At 55.5% G+C, this 9996-nt stretch overlaps 3 protein-coding genes across 26 annotated transcripts in view; 2 read left to right on the top strand and 1 right to left on the bottom strand.

Annotated features, from left to right (window-relative positions):
* Positions 1-3864, top strand: part of TOP6BL (TOP6B like initiator of meiotic double strand breaks) — an 87886-nt gene extending 84022 nt beyond the window's left edge. The window contains exons 6-7 of one of the 2 annotated variants that reach the window (XM_086385654.1): positions 3442-3623; positions 3708-3864. In XM_086385654.1, the coding sequence (XP_086241780.1) occupies positions 3442-3623; positions 3708-3773 (248 nt within the window). In that variant the 3' untranslated portion in view covers positions 3774-3864. Of the gene's footprint in view, positions 1-3441 lie in introns of both variants that reach the window. The other variant, XM_086385653.1, reaches the window with a different exon arrangement.
* A 118-nt stretch (positions 3865-3982) lies between these two features.
* RCE1 (Ras converting CAAX endopeptidase 1) lies at positions 3983-7199 on the top strand. Of its 11 annotated transcripts, none has more exons than XM_086385664.1 (8): positions 3983-4174; positions 4310-4412; positions 4509-4588; positions 4846-4924; positions 5560-5727; positions 5882-5927; positions 6186-6248; positions 6542-7199. In XM_086385664.1, exons 3-8 carry the CDS (start codon positions 4529-4531, stop codon positions 6702-6704), a joined length of 579 nt encoding a protein of 192 aa, XP_086241790.1. In that variant the 5' UTR covers positions 3983-4174; positions 4310-4412; positions 4509-4528; the 3' UTR covers positions 6705-7199. The 11 variants fall into 11 exon arrangements, with proteins under 11 accessions (XP_086241790.1, XP_086241785.1, XP_086241789.1 ...); XM_086385659.1 differs by having other exon boundaries at positions 5856-5927; XM_086385663.1 differs by having other exon boundaries at positions 4846-5069; positions 5856-5927.
* Positions 7200-9089: 1890 nt separating this feature from the next.
* The window catches only part of PC (pyruvate carboxylase), a 102770-nt gene continuing 101863 nt past the window's right edge, over positions 9090-9996 (bottom strand). For all 13 annotated transcript variants that reach the window (XM_086385643.1, XM_086385641.1, XM_086385645.1 and 10 more), the window contains 2 exons: positions 9797-9937; positions 9090-9719 (listed from right to left, as the gene is read on the bottom strand). In XM_086385643.1, coding sequence (XP_086241769.1) covers positions 9471-9719; positions 9797-9937 — 390 coding nt within the window. In that variant the 3' untranslated portion in view covers positions 9090-9470. The remainder of the gene's footprint in view (positions 9720-9796; positions 9938-9996) is intronic.

Below are 9996 nucleotides of genomic sequence, written 5' to 3'. Positions count from 1 at the left end.
TCAGTCGCTCAGTCGTGTCCAACCCTTTGCGACCCCATGAATCGCAGCACGCCAGGCCTCCCTGTCCATCACCAACTCCCGGAGTTCACTCAGACTCACGTCCATCGAGTCAGTGATGCCATCCAGCCATCTCATCCTCTGTCGTCCCCTTCTCCTCTTGCCCCCAATCCCTCCCAGCATCAGAGTCTTTTCCAATGAGTCGACTCTTCGCATGAGGTGGCCAAAGTACTGGAGTTTCAGCTTTAGCATCATTCCTTCCAAAGAAATCCCAGGGCTGATCTCCTTCAGAATGGACTGGTTGGATCTCCTTGCAGTCCAAGGGACTCTCAAGAGTCTTCTCCAACACCACAGTTCAAAAGCATCAGTTCTTCGGCGCTCAGCCTTCTTCACAGTCCAACTCTCACATCCATACATGACCACTGGAAAAACCATAGCCTTGACTAGACGGACCTTTGTTGGCAAAGTAATGTCTCTGCTTTTGAATATGGTGTCTAGGTTGGTCATAACTTTCCTTCCAAGGAGTAAGCATCTTTTAATTTCATGGCTGCAGTCACAATCTGCAGTGATTTTGGAGCCCAAAAAAATAAAGTCTGACACTATTTCCACTGTTTCCCCATCTGTTTCCCATGAAGTGATGGGACCGGATGCCATGATCTTCGTTTTCTGAATGTTGAGCTTTAAGCCAACTTTTTCACTCTCCACTTTCACTTTCATCAAGAGGCTTTTTAGTTCCTCTTCACTTTCTGCCATAAGGGTGGTGTCATCTGCATATCTGAGGTTATTGATATTTCTCCCGGCAATCTTGATTCCAGCTTGTGTTTCTTCCAGTCCAGCGTTTCTCATGATGTACTCTGCATATAAGTTAAATAAACAGGGTGACAATATACAGCCTTGACATACTCCCTTTCCTATTTGGAACCAGTCTGTTGTTCCATGTCCAGTTCTAACTGTTGCTTCCTGACCTGCATACAAATTTCTCAAGAGGCAGATCAGGTGGTCTGGTATTCCCATCTCTTGAAGAATTTCCCACAGTTTATTGTGATCCACACAGTCAAAGGCTTTGGCATAGTCAATAAAGCAGAAATATATGTTTTTCTGGAACTCTCTCGCTTTTTTGATGATCCAGCAGATGTTGGCAATTTGATCTCTGGTTCCTCTGCCTTTTCTAAAACCAGCTTGAACATCTGGAAGTTCACGGTTCACCTATTGCTGAAGCCTGGCTTGGAGAATTTTGAGCATTACTTTACTAGCGTGTGAGATGAATGCAATTGTGCAGTAGCTTGAGCATTCTTTGGCATTGCCTTTCTTTGGGATTAGAATGAAAACTGACCTTTTGCAGTCCTGTGGCCACTGCTGAGTTTTCCAAATTTGCTGGCATATTGAGTGCAGCACTTTCACAGCATCCTCTTTCAGGATTTGGAATAGCTCAACTGGAATTCCATCACCTCCACTAGCTTTGTTCGTAGTGATGCTTTCTAAGGCCCACTTGACTTCACATTCCAGGATGTCTGGCTCTAGGTCAGTGATCACACCATCGTGATTATCTGTGTCGTGAAGATCTTTTTTGTACAGTTCTTCTGTGTATTCTTGCCATCTCTTCTTAATATCTTCTGCTTCTGTTAGGTCCATACCATTTCTGTCCTTTATCGAACCCATCTTTGCATGAAACTCACCCAACTTGTACTCCGCCCACTGCCAGACCCTTATCAGCACAGGGCCCACCCCTTCAGGGGGCATTACTCCTATTTTCTTGGTGCCATCAGTTATTCCTTCCGCACCTTCAGCTCCTTTTCTGAGTTCTCTCCATCAGGAGGTCCATCTTCAGAAGGACATCGCCCTGATCTTGACCTTCTCCCACCATCCCCTCACGCCGCAATCAGGATTCTCAAAGGAGCAAGCTGCATTCTGTTTCCGTCTCTCTCTCTTGTTCCCTCTCTAAGCCAGGGCACTGCTTTTCCTGTGCCTCTGAACTGCACGGCTCTCGTTTGGGAAGGCCTCTTAATTACCAAATTGATTGTGCATTTATCTGTATCATACCTGGACTATTTGCAGCACTTGGCACTGTGAGACTGTGATGCACCAGGTTCTCCTCATCGCTTACCTTTTCTCTTTGACTAGCTTCCTCTGGCCACCCCCAAACAGTGCTCACACCACACCCCCTCCCTAGCTGCTCTCTTCCATCCCAGGCACTGACCGCTGCCTCTGGGAACGAGACTCATCAGTTGGTATGACAAGTCCAGGTCTCTCCTGAGCCTTAGATGGAGACCTGTCTGCTCCATATGGTGGCCCATATGGTCAACTTCCTCTCTCCTGGTATCTTGCCCTCTGCACACACACCCAAGATCAGTTCTTCTTTCTTTAGTCTGTGTCAGGATTAGTAGCACCACAGTCGACATATCTAGTTTTTCACATTAGAATCCTGAGATTCATGTGAGATGGCCTTCATTCTAATGATTCACATCCAGTCTACCACCAAGGCCTGTCGATTCAGCCTTATGAATACTTCTGACTCCTCCATCCTCACTGCCTTCACTTCTGGGCTCTTGAGGTCTTCCCTCCTCTAACTTGACTCTAAGCCACATGTTTGACAAATGATCATTCTGAAATACAAAATTAACAATGTACCTCATGTTTAAAAGTCTTCACTGCCTTCCAGTTTCCTATAAATAAAAATCCATTTCTTAGCCTGCCCTGATTCCCACTGACCCATTCAGATTCATCTCCTTGAATCCCCATCTTGCATTTTATGTAGGATACTGCTTAATGCATTTGCGTGTTTGCCTCTTTCAGCCAATTCCCTTCCTCTACCTGTCAGTCCAGTGTATTTCTCTTCATCCTTCAAAACCCAGCTCAGACATCTCCTCAAGGAAACCATTCTTCACTTACAGAGATGGTTAACAGCTTCTTTCTGTTTTACCCCCTGGACTTTGTACACACTACTGCACCCTTCCTAGTACCTGTGAGCTGCACCTAGGGAACAGCTTGTTGATCTACGTTCCCAGGACCTGCTCAGGAAGAAGCTATAGATCCAAACGCTATAGATGCAAACTTAAAGTTTGCACTGCCAACTGAAGCCTGAGCAACAAAGGGGGAGAGAGGTGAGGCCAGGCTTTCCGGCAAGTAGGGAGGAGCTGGATGGTGCAGACTCCACGAGGAACGTGTCAAGTGACCGACTTGGTGCGAGCCCCAAGTAAGGGCTTGGTTCAATCCCAGATGTCTTCCCAGGCCCAGCTCTGTGGGGACAGGGAGACCCGAAGCCAATGTGCAGCCTCAGCCTGATCCTGTAGACCCGGTGCTGCCAAGTTTTAATGCGGACAGGACCAGATGAAAGGGTTCTGAGGTGGGAGAGCTAAGAGAGTCTGAATCTAACTCCTCCCTTTCTCCCAGGTTTCCCCAAGCACAGGACAGGGGAGTGAGATGAGCGGGTTTGTTTTCTCCTAGGGACCGGCGAGCAAACAGAAAACAAGAGGCTTAAGAGAGGCAGCCAAGGCATGGAGGCGACGCGGGCCTTCCGCTCTGCTGGGGCCTTGAACCCTTCAGAGGCCGCCTCGCGCCGCGCCGAGCCCACCGCGGCCCCGCTGACCTTTAGCAGAAGCAGGACGGGCTCCGGGAGCGGCCTGGAGGTAACCGAGCTAAGGTCGAGTCGGGAGGGCGGGGACCCGGCCACGGCCGAGGGGTCCTCACCCGGGTCCCCTTTCCTCCTGCAGGACGCGCTATGGCTGCAGGAAATTTCCAATCTGTCCGAATGGCTGAGTTCTGGGCCTGGGCCCTGAACCTGCCCCCTTCCCCGCGCCTCCACGCCCACCCAGCCGCCACCCGGGTCGCCTGTTCTGTGTTTTTCAATAAACCTGCTCCGCACGCGCAGCTTCTGCTTCAGTGTGGGGGCGGAGTCGGGGGCGGGGCCGGGGACCGCGCCGTCGGATGACGTCAGCCACGCTTCCGGCAGGCGCGGGATCGCGTCACTGCGGCGCGCCGCGGGTCCAGGCGCGATGGCGGCGCTGGGCGGGGACGGGTTTCGCCTGCTGTCGGTGTCGCGGCCAGAGCGGCAGCCCGAGTCGGCGGCTCTGGGCGGTCCAGGCCCCGGGCTGTGCTGCTGGGTGTCTGTGTTCTCTTGTCTCAGCCTCGCCTGCTCCTACGTGGGCAGCCTCTACGTCTGGAAGAGCGAGTTGCCCAGGTGCGGGGGCTGCGCGCGCTGCCGGAATCCGCGCCTCCACGGGGCGGGGCTGTGGGCGGGACTTGGCGGACAGAGGGCGGGGCCGCGCCTTCAAGGGTGGCCGTGGGTCCTCTGAACTTACTGCCTCCTTCTTAGGGACCATCCTGCAGTCATAAAGCGGCGCTTCACCAGTGTCCTGGTGGTGTCAAGTCTCTCGCCCCTCTGCGTGCTACTCTGGAGGGAACTTACAGGCATCCAGGTGCGAGGGAGGCGGGGCAGAGGGCGGCGGGCGAGCGATCTCGGGACTCTAGGGGAGGGAGCGAGACTGATGCCCCCTTTCCTGTGGCTCAGCCAGGCACATCCCTGCTCACCCTGATGGGATTCAGGCTGGAGGGCATTTTCCCAGCAGCGCTGCTGCCCCTGCTGCTGACCATGGTGAGTGCTCGTGCTGTATCTTTCCTTCTCTGCTCTTCGTTAGTGAGACCCTCCTTTTTTTCCTAATCCTGATTGTGCCCAGCTGTTGATTGATGAGAGACAAGAATTGTGAGATGGCCCAGGGCCCTCGGGTATGCATAGGTGGGAAATCCTGGCAGAAAACAGGAAGCTTGAAATCTGAGGCTGTGTCTGGACAATCCACAAGGGCAGTGGATTATGAGCCTTTCCTTTGATCGCTCCTGTTTTTCTGTCCTCAGATCCTTTTCTTGGGCCCACTGATGCAGCTTTCCATGGATTGCCCCTGTGACCTGGCAGATGGCCTGAAGGTTGTCCTAGGTGAGTCCTCAGGGCCAAGGGAAAAAGTAGGCAGTCCAGGATAATGAGGAGAAGGGATCAGTGCACTATGTTTTCTTGGGCCCACTGATGCAGCTTTCCATGGATTGCCCCTGTGACCTGGCAGATGGCCTGAAGTTTGTCCTAGGTGAGTCCTCAGGGCCAAGGGAAAAAGTAGGCAGTCCAGGATAATGACGAGAAGGGATCAGTGCACTATGGTGGGACCTGAGATGTTCTGTTTCTCACCAGTAAAATGGGAACACATATTGGGTGGCCTCTAGGAGTTAGTTCCTAATGTCCAGTGAAGCCTGTAGGAACCCCTAGCAGTATTTGGGATGCACAAGAAAGCTTGTCCGTTGCTTCCCTTGACCTTGGTTTCCTAAAAGAGAGCTGGTCTTGGGCAAATTTTGATGGTTCCAGAATTTACTGTCAGGACACTTTGCCTCAGCTACTATTGCTTTTCCCTTTCATTTTCCTTGAGATATTGTTTTATACTAGGTCTGATAAAGTTTGAATGTTAATCTGTTCTCCCAAGTATTTATGGCCAGGGAAGGTTGTGGGAGAGGGGCCCTTGAGGCCTCTGGGTCACTTGGTTCAACAGCTAGTCTCTCATGGCTTGTCTTGAATCCCCTCCCTAGCCCCTCGCTCCTGGGCCCGCTGCCTCACAGACATGCGTTGGCTGCGAAACCAAGTGATCGCCCCCCTGACAGAGGAGCTGGTGTTCCGGGCCTGCATGCTGCCCATGTTAGCGCCGTGCACAGGCCTGGGCCCTGCTGTGTTCACCTGCCCACTCTTCTTTGGAGTTGGTGAGTTTGTTGTGCCTGGTCCTGTTGAGATGGTCCTAGCAGGGAACCAAGAATGGGAAATGGGGGCCAGGGGAGGGCCTGTCCAGCAGGCTGGGAGGAGTGTGACCTGGTTCTCATCTTCCTCTCAGCCCATTTTCACCACATTTTTGAGCAGCTTCGTTTCCGCCAGAGCAGTGTGGGGAGCATCTTTCTGTCTGCAGGTGAGTCCTAGAGAGCTGGCCTGGGGCAGTCCTGGGTTGGGTGTGTGAGGGTGCCCCTGATAGTCACTCTGGAGGAAGAGTTGGGAACTGAGGGCTCTAGTATTGGAGGGGCTGCTGACCACGGGCTTGGGGTGTAAAGAACAGCCTAGGTGTTGGGGCAGGCAGCCAGGGGAAGGGGGTGTCTCTGGCTGATGGGTGTGCAGTGCTGGGGCAGGAAGGGCATGCAGGTGTGGTCACTCGAGGCCTCCCCGTCTCCAGCGTTCCAGTTCTCCTACACAGCTGTCTTCGGTGCCTACACTGCTTTCCTCTTCATCCGCACAGGTTGGTCTCAGTCTCTCACGGGTCCCCTGGGGCTCAAGGGCCCACAGGAGTGGGTGGGAAAACGGGAATCTGTTTGTTCTAGGAGCAACAAGTTTTCTTCTCCCACAGTCCTTGAGACAGGCTGAGCCAGGGTCCTCTGCCTGGTGCGGTTTGAGAGGTGGAAGCAGAGGCCGTGTGTGAGGGTGGATGGGTGGCTGTTGATCTCCTGTTTCGGGGGATGAGGGTCTTAGCCCTGGAAGGGCCTGGGGAGGTAGTGGGGCTGCTCCATGAGCTTCTCTGTCTCCCCTTCCCAGGACACCTGATTGGGCCGGTTCTCTGCCACTCCTTCTGCAATTACATGGGCTTTCCTGCCGTGTGTGCAGCCCTGGAGCATCCGCAGAGGCGGCCCCTGCTGGCAGGCTATGCCCTGGGTGTGGGACTCTTCCTGCTTCTGCTCCAGCCCCTCACGGACCCTAAGCTCTACGGCAGCCTTCCCCTTTGTGTGCTTTTGGAGCGGGCAGGGGACTCAGAGGCTCCCCTGTGCTCCTGACCCACGCTCCGTACACACTCCTATGAACTCTCACAGGCTTCCCAGCCCCTCCCCGTCAAGGGGAACTTCAGGGGAGGAGCTGGCGGGAGGCCCCGAGAACTCAGGAATTTTTGTAGGGGATTGAAGCCAGAGCTAGTTGAATCCCAGGGACCAAGAGAAAGGAGCAGACATCCCAGGATGTGGCCCCTCCTGAAAGGGTCGAGGAGCAGCCGGGAGTGAGGGGCCACGGGGCTGGGCCCTGGAGCCGAGCACTCCTGCCTCACCTGGGACTGCTGCTTCCCTGAGCTGCTCTGTCCCCCCTGCCTCTGAAAAGCTGCTCGGGGGTGGAATTTACAGAAACCCCCCAACTTCCCAGGGTTTTCTCATTGTCTTTTTGCATCAGGACTTTGTATTGGGATATTAAAGAGATTTAACTTGGGTAACATGGCCTTGGACCTTTGGGGATTAGTCTGTGTGGAGTCTTGGGAATATGCCCCGTGCCCCCAGCCTGCCCTGAACACTAACCTCTAGGCAGGTCCGCCTGTGCCTGGGTCCCTGGAGCCCTGGACAGGATGGGGGCCTCTGGCTGCCCTCAGTCTGCAGTGTGCTTCCTGAGCCAGGCCCCGGGTCCTCACCATGCGGGACTAGGTGGCACGTGCAGGCTCAGCTCATCTGGGCCACTGCCTTCTACCCGGGTCAGAGTTGGGCCCGTGCCCTGCCCCCAGCGATGGAGCCTCCAGCCTCAGAGGGTGGATCGTCCACTGCGGGCCTTCCACCAGGACCTCCCGGCATCTGCCAGCCTCACGCCACAGAGGAAGCAAGTCTAACCCGAAGAGGAGTCCGCCCAGGCAGCGGGGAGGGGTGGCCCTTCTGGCGCTCTCCACCTCACTCTGCCACGCGCTGTGCTCCTTTGGCCCCTGGAGGAACCCAGAGCAAAGGCCCAGAGAGCATGCGCAGCCCTGCCCAGCAACGCTGTAACTCAGGGCTCTTTCTAGAACCTGGCAGTATTTTATTTGCTCTTCCTCTTGTTTTTAGAATGGTCCTTATGTTCTTATTCCTCTGCCTCTAGGACACCTCTCCCCGCCACACACACTTTCTAAAAACATTCGTGATAGAGTATTATCTCTTTAGGTCCCATTCTAGACTTGAGGTTGTCGTGAGTCCCCTTCCCTGAGGCTGGCAGTTGAAGAAAAGGATTTGGATGTACGTCACTCCCCAGGGTGCCCCCAGGTTGGCTATGACTATACTGGCGCTGAACGGGCCTTGTGACAGGCGTGTACTGACCTCGCTCGTGAATTTTTCTCTCCCCAAGCCTGTGTAACCATTGTCAAGGAAGCCAAGGAATTGTGCACAGGCGGGTTTCAGAGGGCATGTTTGGGATCTGAGAGTCCAGAAGAGGCAGTTCAGGCCCAGCCCGGAGCCTCGGAGCAGCCCTCAGCACTCTTGGCAGGTGCTGGCAGGGGCCGGGCCCTGAGGTCAGGCTGGGGCTGTCCCTCCACGTCTGCTCAGGAACTGCCCGGGCCCCACCCCACCACGACTCACTTCCTGACCTCCCTGTGGGGGCACATTAGTGACCCAGGCAGGCGGGGCTGCTGTCCCCCCCCAGGTGAGGGCACTGTGGGATGGGCTCGGGGGTCTCCTGAGGCCTGGTTGTGGGGGGTGTGGACAGGGCTAGACCCTAGGGCTCAATCCAGTGCTCCTGAGCTTCCCACACCCAAGGGTCTTGTCTGTCTCCAGAAGGCGCATCTGCATCTAATTCTGAATCGGATGGGAAGTTAGTCCCTGCTTCCCAGGGGAATAAAGCAGTGTGTAGTTGAGAAGCAAGTCTACCAACAGCCTGGGCTTGAACGCTGCCTCTTACCAGCTGTGGGTCCTGGACAAGTTATTTAACCTGCCTGTGATTCCATTTCTGCGTCTATAAAATGGGCAAAAGTTGACTCCTTGAGTTAATAGGTGTTAAGTATGTAGAACAACCCCTTGCCCAGCCCAGGCTCTTAGTAACTAGCTAACACCCCATTTGGGGTGTGTATACAACAGGCACTTAAGAATCCACCTGCAGTGCAGGAGACCTGATTCAAGGCCAGGGTTTGATCCCTGGGTGGGGAAGATCCCCTGGAGAAGGTAATGGCAACCCACTCCAGTATTCTTGCCTGGAGAATCCCATGGACAGAGGAGGCTGGTGGGCTACGGTCTGTGGGGTCAGAGGCAGACATGACTGAGCGGCTGACAGTCGTCACTGGTGTCCTCGGCGCCTTCCTAGGAGGAGGGGACAGCCCCCCACTCGCGTCTGGGGCAGCCCTGCTGCCTGTGCTCAGTGGCACTAAGACCCAGAGTGGAGGGCGGGGAAGCCAGTTTTATTGAGCAAAGTTCTTCAACCTGGGCCTCAGGTCTCCCCTGCAGGAGGTAGCACCCCTAGGTCTGCTCCCACGGGCCCCAGGCCCACCTGCACGCCCACCTGCAGTCTCCAGCAAGGAGGGGACCCTTATTTGGCAGGAGATGAATACGTGAGCGACTGTCGACCGCAGGGAAAGCACAGATGGTGGGAGGTGGGAATGGACCGCCACAGGCAGTCTGTCCTGCCGTGAAGAGCCGCGGACAGGAGCTGCAGGGCCAGGCCTTCCTGGCCTCGGGCACTGGCCGGCCTGGGCCTGCCCTGGCAGCACAGTGTCCTGAAGGCAGGGGCGGGGATGGTCAGGCTGCCAGTCTCAGCGTGGTCACTCGATCTCCAGGATGAGGTCGTCACCCTCCAGCGTCATGTCCTTAGTCACGTGGACCTTGCGGACAGTGCCCTCCACGGGCGAGGTCACTACAGTCTCCATCTTCATGGCGCTGAGCACACACAGGGGTTGGCCCTTGGTCACCTTGGCCCCTGCTGCCACCTTGATGTCTATCACCTTCCCGGGCATGGGTGCCCCAATCTGGCCCTTGACGTCCTTCAGGGCCTTGGGGTGGAAGTGCATCTCCTGCAGGCAGGGCGGACAGCACGTGAGGCCTCAGCCCTGCCCGTCCCCACCACCTGGCTGGCCCGGGGCAGCTGTACCTTCATGGCCTGGGTGTCCTTGACCAGGATGGACCGCAGCTGTCCGTTGAGCTCGAAGAAGACCTGCCTCTGGCCCGCCCGGTTGAGGTCACTTATGGCCAAGGCTTTGATGTGCAGCGTCTTGCCTCGCTCCAGCTCCACCTGCAGGGAGGCCGCCAGGAGGCTCAGAGCTGGGCGGGGCAAGGGGCAGGCGAGGAGAG

This window comes from Bos grunniens, chromosome 29, assembly GCF_055505025.1.
Source record: "Bos grunniens cultivar Pamir isolate PY7600 chromosome 29, Bosgru_T2T1.0, whole genome shotgun sequence".
NCBI classification, from domain to species: domain Eukaryota; kingdom Metazoa; phylum Chordata; class Mammalia; order Artiodactyla; family Bovidae; genus Bos; species Bos grunniens.
Note: the sequence above shows the minus strand (reverse complement) of the source record. Positions and strands in the feature narration are given on the sequence as shown.

What these genes read in the sequence shown, in the direction of transcription:
- RCE1 (XM_086385655.1), top strand. Translation starts at nt 3,990, where the DNA reads ATGGCGGCGCTGGGCGGGGACGGGTTTCGCCTGCTGTCGGTGTCGCGG. An exon ending in CCCACTCTTCTTTGGAGTTG is followed by an intron (nt 5,728 to 5,855) that starts GTGAGTTTGTTG and finishes TCTTCCTCTCAG; the next exon opens with CCCATTTTCACCACATTTTT. An exon ending in TTTCCTCTTCATCCGCACAG is followed by an intron (nt 6,249 to 6,541) that starts GTTGGTCTCAGT and finishes TCCCCTTCCCAG; the next exon opens with GACACCTGATTGGGCCGGTT.